The 7,931-nt window shown below is 32.5% G+C and overlaps 1 protein-coding gene across 1 annotated transcript; it reads right to left on the bottom strand.

Annotated features, from left to right (window-relative positions):
• Window positions 1–1,527: 1,527 nt before the first annotated feature.
• On the bottom strand, window positions 1,528–6,537 carry LOC128548023 (uncharacterized). The gene is made up of 3 exons (XM_053522285.1): window positions 6,224–6,537; window positions 3,106–3,447; window positions 1,528–2,327 (listed from the first exon to the last, which is right to left on the bottom strand). The coding sequence occupies exons 1-3, from the start codon at window positions 6,276–6,278 to the stop codon at window positions 2,131–2,133; spliced, it is 594 nt and encodes a 197-aa protein (XP_053378260.1). The 5' UTR covers window positions 6,279–6,537; the 3' UTR covers window positions 1,528–2,130.
• Window positions 6,538–7,931: the final 1,394 nt, after the last annotated feature.

Genomic DNA, 7,931 nt, shown 5'->3' with positions numbered 1-7,931 from the left:
CTTGTGTAGGCTTTGTGTGTATGTGTGTGTGTTCCTTTGTTCGTTCTGTCCTCGTGTGTTGGCTTTGTGTGTGTGCACGTGTATGTGTGTGTGTTTGTGGTGTGCACGTCTGCGTGCTGTAGGTTTCGTTTTGGGGAGGCTGCGATTTTGGTACGTGGCATTCCCTGTTTGATATTTGTCTTTGTTTTTTTTTTTGTTTTGAAGAAAGGTAATCCATATATGCAATGTTTCGATGCCTAAATAGAAACAGAATCTTATCGTCTATTCGATAACTGTGTGTGTGTGCATGCAGGCGTGCATGTGTGCTTGTTACTGGGGTAGTTTCTAAGATGAAAAGAAGACATTGTGGTTGGTAACCGAATTACTATCTCTCTCTCTCTCTACTCTCTCTCTCACTCTCTCTCTCTCTCTATCTGTGTGTGTGTGTGTGTGGGGGGGGGGGATAGTATCTAAAACCCTTTTTGATCATGTAAAAAACAAAATTAGTTAAAATTACACACCTCACAAAATACTGGCCATCATCTCTTTAACTTGAAAAAGTATCACATTTCAGAATGACGCTATATGTGTATCATGTGATCCATTAGGGTAGTCGTGTTTAAAATTTCAAATCATACACTGTCCCCGTTAACGGATGAGAGTTGTTTTGATGAATTATACTGCTTACTCATTAATTCAATTTTCAAATGTTTTTGACGTGCATTTCTTTTTACAAACGCTTGTTATGTACTGGTATGATTTCGTCTTTGAAGAGTTTTTGCGGACGAATAAAATATTGTTAGAGTAGGGTTTTATTTTGTAAAGGATTGGTATACCCAAGGCCACAGCATTTACATTTTAATTATCAAACGCAAACTCTACTCGACTTCAAATACGAGTCTGTTTTGATTAACCGCCAATAATATTTACGTTTTGACATTTTACTAGAAACATTCCCACATGGAGTACGAATGGCGGTTAATTCCATTATCGAAGCACATATTTAATCAATTTTATTTAATTTAAGATACTTACAGAAAACTATCCATCATCTACTTCGGACAGACAGGTTTGGAATTTACTTTGGCATTGATTTTAATGAAAATGAACATTAAAAATTAAGGAAAAATTGAAAATTGAAATTTATACAATAAAACATGCGAACATATTGTTATTTTTGTTTCCTTTAAGAAAACAATGACACATGTACTGATTTTGAAGTTTAGCTTCAAATATAAGAATATTGTTGTGCCATCATTGACATCATTATAATGTTTTACCAATTAAAAGTATTCAATTAATCAATCACAAATGAATTAAATAGGCCAGACAATAAAGTAAACATATCTGAACCCCTACTCCTTTACATGTGCAAATCTTGACATGTATTTGAGCTTCCCATGTGCAAACTTACGTTAGGAGTAAATATGATATTTTGAGTTTCATAACAACATATTCGATTCAACAGCAGCAATGGAATCAGGCATGTTTTAACAAATTATTTTAGTGTGAACCGTTTTCCTTCCATAATAAATAAACACGTTCATGTTTATGTGCGCCATTATGTTTTTATTTTATATTTCCTTTATTTTCTTAATGACTATTCACCTCTTAACAGTGTCTGTGTAAGATTTTCTACAACAGTCAGTTCACATTTACCAGTCAAATCTCATTCTTTTGTTTTGAGCTTATATGTACAAGTCACCTATCTCTCACGTAAGCACACATTCCTCTATTATAGCAAATTTACCATTTTAAGCTTATAAGCAAACCTCTGCCTATGGTCTCAATTGCACTCTTTTGAGCTCGCAAGACTTGATAAGTTTATATATAACTCCCAGACAGTTACACTTCTACTAAACTAAAATTCACTAATGCACTCAGCTTATCAATATATATCTCTTTCATTTATCTGAGATCAAAATATAATGGGCTTCGTTGTCATGGAGCTCATAGGCCACTCTGACCAATTTAAACTCAAAAACTAATCTTTAACTCGGCCATTTGAGCTATAAAACAAATCTTAAACACTTGAGCTCATAAGAAAACCTAAGAAATGCAAACATCTCGGTCATTTGATATCATATGCGCAATTAAGTCGTTTGTGCTTATAAATATGTCTTAACCATATACGCTCATCTGTAGTACATCTTAACTATCTGAGCTTGTCGAAGGAACTTGGTCTTGTTCTCTAGTACTATCACTCGTAATATTGTCATTTTCATCCGATTCCTTTTCTTTGTAACATGGTGGATGATCATATGGTGGGGGACTCCCAGTGCAAGGATTTGCAAGACTTTCTTGGTATGATGGAAGCTTTCCAAATATATCTTCGAAAGGTACAGTTGCTGCAAAGATAGTAAAAATGTTTTTTCAGCTTTTGTTTTTCCCTTATGGATATATTCTTACTGAAAACTACAGTAGTATAATACTGACGCGATAATGACAATCAGCCGAATGATAAAACCTCAATCGACAAAAACTCCTGCTTGTAACTATAATAACGAACCAGTTTACCTTTACTTTTTTGTACGAATCACTACTATGAATGTGGCTGGGTAGTAATTTTGTATTGCCCAACAGGAATACATAATTAAAGAAAATAATTCGATCTAAGTACAATGGAAAATGTCACAGGTTGTTTTGTTTGAGAAGTCAGCTGTTTTACGAGCGGTAAATACCGCTTTGAAGATTATTCAGAACAAATATAAATCTTCAGTCGCATCACTTGCCCAGTGACACATATATCTTGCTCGAAATATATCAACACCTATCCCGACATTAACGTGATCAAAACCCCTGGACTGGAAAATGATAAAGAATTCCCTATCCCTTATTACACATAAGTGAAGGAAGAATTATCGAACGTTTTGACACTAGCTACATAAGTCCATTCTGTTAAGCTTACGTAATATTTAAGTCCAACTGCATAAAAAAACAAAAGTAGAAATACATGGAAGTGTTGAGTATATAAAAAACAGTTAAAGTCAGTAAGTACTTGGTAACCAGGAAAAAGAAGCAAAATTAGAATACATGGAAATGTCGAGTACATAAATAAACAATTAAAGCCACTAAATACTTGGAAACCGAAATTTAAACCAATGCCATCAATACAGTTTAACTTACACAGATCTATGCTGAAAATTCCACTTCTTCTTCTCTGTTCTTCCTGGAAGCGCTGGTCAACAATCTGCCTCACTTCATTTATAGTTTCGTTTCTCTGCCTCTGAAGCTTCCTAAGCCAACATATTCTTGTAAGTACGACTAGTGGTATCAGTACAACGCCGAAAACTACCACTATCGTGTACACAGTATGGCTCGCTATTCCAGAAATATCTTCAGGGTCATCGCCTTCGGTCTTGAGGTCTCCATTATCTTTGGGAATCACTGACTCTTCACAGCGTTCATTCAAGCTACCGGTTGCAGTGCTGTTCTTCAAGCTGCATGGTTTTGCCAAAGTTACTGCTCCTATCAATAAATCTTTCTGTCATTATGATTATAATAAAAAGAAATATTCAAATAGGATGCGTCACATTTAGGGAGAATGAACCAGTTGCCTGTCTCATAAACGTATATGGAATTTGAAAATCATATTCTACCGACGTTGAAAACGGTTCAGGAGATAATTATGTAAATTAACCCGAGGACTGCATTTAGACAACAATGTCTTCACAAGTTCACATGTTACGTTATCTGTCCTATTCTGTCTCTTTCGAGCTTTATTTGCATTGTCTTGATGTATCACAACGAATGTTCTTTCAGTGCCTATTTTGGTTCAGTATTTATATATACCAGATGTCATTAGGTTTTGGTGATTTTTAATTTCTTGTTACTTACTGAATACATCTGTGTTATACAACGATGTCGTATACTATCATGCCTAGTTTCACAGTATAAAATCATACAATGTCGCACACTATCATGCCTAGTTTCACAGTATAAAATCATACAATGTCGCACACTATCATGCCTAGTTTCAAAGTATAAAATCATACAATGTCGCACACTATCATGCCTAGTTTCACAGTATAAAATCATACAATGTCGCACACTATCATGCCTAGTTTCAAAGTATAAAATCATACAATGTCGCACACTATCATGCCTAGTTTCACAGTATAAAATCATACAATGTCGCACACTATCATGCCTAGTTTCACAGTATAAAATCATACAATGTCGCACACTATCACGCCCAGTACCAAAAATAGTTTTTACTTTAGCAGATTGAGGATTTCTTTTAGATAACATACTGTACCCATCAATTACTTGAAATAAAAAAAAAAGCTAATTGCTGTTCAGTGTATTTTGAAAAGCATTTTGAGGGATAGGCACCAGCAGGTCGTAAATATATATAAATATAGACGGCAATTACTACTTTTTGGACAAACCTCTCGATTTGAATTTTAAAAAAAAACAGACAGGCTCATGTTTATTCATTTTCACGATTAAAAAGAACTTTCTTTTTGATCATATCATTTATCATATTTGATATATATATATATATATATATATATATATATATATATATATATATATATATATATATATATATATATATATATATATATATATATATATATATATATATATATCATCTAGCGTAAGGAATGTCATCATAGTAATAAAATAATTTGGATTTCCGACATAATTGAAATAGCCAAATGTATCAGTTTAAAGATTTTACTAAAGAAGTGCTTAAAATGGCGGTCGTTATTCGATATAGAAACTTGAAGCGGAGTCCTATCAGACTAGTTATCACAATTTTAGAAAGTCAATCAAAATATTGAAAAAAATACACATCAACAACTAGTATGAGTGAAATATACTGAACATTGATAAAACTTTTGCAAAAAGCAGTAGTTTAGAAAATTATGTACATTTTCTTCTTATCTGTACATTGAAATCTGACCGGATGAGAACTGTGTGCAAAATAATCCTAAAAATTATTACCAACCCATCATCAGAACATAACACAATTCAGCACTTTAATCAATAATTATAGATCACAAAGCACGAAATCGTATAAAAGATACAAAACTGCAAAAAAAGTCAAAATATGTATATCCATAATGGCTGCCTAAAATGTATCAGATTGTTTGAATTTGACGAAAAGCAATAATAATATACATCTGCATTTAAATGCAGTCGAGCGCTAACAAAGAAAGTTTGTTTTTCGGCTCATTATTTCCACTCGATCCTCATATATTATCTCTAGTGTTACGGAATGTTAGTTATTAGAGATAATTAAATTTCTGTAATGGTCGGAATCGTGAGCATTTTATTTAACAACTGTAAAAGCAACTCTAAAGAGAAATTAAAAAAGGAGCATCACATCGTATATCCAAACTATTTTTGCAAAATACTGTTAATTTTTCAAAAGAATACATTAATATTTGAATCATCTTTACTTTAATCAGAAATGACCACATCACAAAAAAAACTGTCTAAATTAGAAAAGGAGAAAGAAAACAAAAACTAAATATGGCCGCTTGATTCCTTTATATTTAGTAACAGACAGTTCCGCAAAAATTCAACAATAAAATGTTATAATAAATCAAAAAACTTAAGTCCTATAGAATTTAAAGTACTCCAACATCAAAGTCGATACAAGTTTTTGATAAATGCAGTATTTTATCTAGGTTAACAAACTGATCTGTTTACCAAAATACCTCTGTCACATTTCATAGATTAGGTGACCTATATGAAATGACTGTATCAAGTTTAACCTATTCAATACATGTATTAGTTTACGCTACTTAGCTTAATTCAATAGTAAATTTTCGGTCATACAAAAAAAGGGTAAATATAGCAGAATCTTGTTAAATAGAAAAGTTAATACTTGTATCCGTAATCAGTTACAAACAATGGCTGAAGGGCTGTCTCAGACACAGGTCTTTACAACTAATACTATCGATTTAAATACATTTCTGTCCAACATCAAGCCAAGTGTGTCCATGCAAAAATGCAAAAGATCGCTAGGTGGAACAAGGTAATGAACCATATAACAAACGGAATGGTCGAACAATGTAATTTACGGAACGGTCTAACCTTGTCATTACCGGACTGATCGAACCATGCAGTTATGTGTTGCTTCTTTAATCAAAGCATCAAAAAAAAAAGTACAAAAAGGCGCCTGCTCAGTTTCCCCTCCATTTAGTAACATTGAAAATATTTACATCATCACAAAAATGGCGAGTGGTGTTTAATTTGAAGAATTCTGTAAGAAAACGCCAGTACTTACTTTGATGAGCGCATATGATTAACATAATGGCAAGATCCTCTGCCAAATTCCCCATAGCTTGCAGAAATGCACAAATTATCCTTCATTTGCTGACAAAATTGCACAAAATAGTGTTTCTTGATATGTATCTATGTAAGGCGTAATATATTTTAACCATATACGGGTAAACCACTTGTTTACCTAACAACCACATTAGCAAAGATATATACTGAAGCAGTTTGTAAATTTATCGCCATACCTCCGTTTACAGTGAGATAAGATGTGACTTTAACATAAAATGGTTCAAATTTTTCAGCATATGTAGCCGTAATTAACTCATCAATCCTTTTTAATAGGCGAAAAAAAGTTTATAAATCTAACATGCGAAAAAACAGTAATTAATTTAAAACGACATTTTTGTCAAAAACCTAATTAGTTACTAAAGGGTTTTATATGCATATATAAATGAAGATTGATTCAGCAATATGAAATAATTGTTATTTTTAGACTAGTTAGATCCTACTGCGTGCATAGTACGACTTTTTGCCTTTAGTGTATAAATGTTTAAATATAAGAAATAGTTCAGTAAACAACAATATTATCAGAAAAGAAACGATTGGCTCCATTGTGTTGTATCTTTAAATTATGGTAATTATAAAAAAATATTGAAAGGCGATAGTATACATATATTTGGTTATAAGCCATGTTTCCGAAACTAACATGCATTGCTATGATTCAAATGTAAAATAGTTAATAAGTTATTGAAATAACATATTTCTAGACAACTCACCCTCAGTTATTACAGGTTTGTATCAAGAAATATGCATGAGGTCTGCAGCGGAAATATTGTGCGACTCTAGAATCGGCAAAGGAATATTATTGTTTATATTATTGCTTTAGCTGAATATCTTCTTTTTTACTGATTCAGTTTTCAAGTAAATATAACTTACTATTGAATGGTAAGATGTCCGTTTACTCCCACTGGTCAAATTTGACCCCGCCAGTGTGGGAGTGGGGACACTCGTTTTACATAGATTTATATAGGAAAAACATTTTTAATCTTGTCTTTCTAAAACCTCAAGGCATAGATTTCAGATATTTGGCATATAGAATTGTGTAGAGGTCCTCTACCAAGAATTAGGTACCCATCTGAGACGGTTGAGCAACATAGGGCCAATTTAAAGCCCTCTGTTTTATCAAAAAGTTGTTACTAGATATAAAATTTACTTGTGTTTGCAACTCTACATACACATTTGTATACATGTTTGTAGTTAGCAACGTTCGAAACATTTTAAGAGGATTTTTCTAGAATTAAATTACGGGTAATGCATAACGATAAAATATTTTAGTAAGATATGAACACAGTACATCTTTTAGCATTCGCGAGGCTCTTGTTCATGTAGAAAATATACTGTAACATGTATTATCAAACTTATGTGTAATGAAAGCAATAATGTTATACAAATAAATCAAACTTATTTAATAAGTAATGCAACGTGCACAACTTTAACTATCCTTCTTGAGACAGCTGCGTTAACGCTATAATCTGACTGATTAATGCAACACAAATAATTCCTTAATTGTCAGCTTGACATTAAACATCTGAAATTAACATTTGTGTGTCTGATGGATGTTGATTTTGTTTGTGACAAACCTTTTGAGGCTTCTTAATTTTTTGTCTTGCCTTACAGCAAGTAATCAAAAATAGAATGGTATAACTATAATCTAT

The sequence above is a fragment of the Mercenaria mercenaria genome, chromosome 13, assembly GCF_021730395.1.
Source record: "Mercenaria mercenaria strain notata chromosome 13, MADL_Memer_1, whole genome shotgun sequence".
Lineage (NCBI taxonomy): Eukaryota > Metazoa > Mollusca > Bivalvia > Venerida > Veneridae > Mercenaria > Mercenaria mercenaria.
This window is presented reverse-complemented; position numbering and strand designations above follow the sequence as displayed.

Excerpts from the sequence above, each read along its gene's own strand:
- LOC128548023 (XM_053522285.1), bottom strand. The coding sequence starts at position 6,278 with ATGGGGAATTTGGCAGAGGATCTTGCCATTATGTTAATCATATGCGCT. Across the intron at positions 3,448-6,223 it reads AATCATATGCGCTCATCAAA|GAGCAGTAACTTTGGCAAAA; the intron begins GTAAGTACTGGC and ends ATTTATTGATAG. Across the intron at positions 2,328-3,105 it reads AATTTTCAGCATAGATCTGT|CAACTGTACCTTTCGAAGAT; the intron begins GTAAGTTAAACT and ends CTATCTTTGCAG.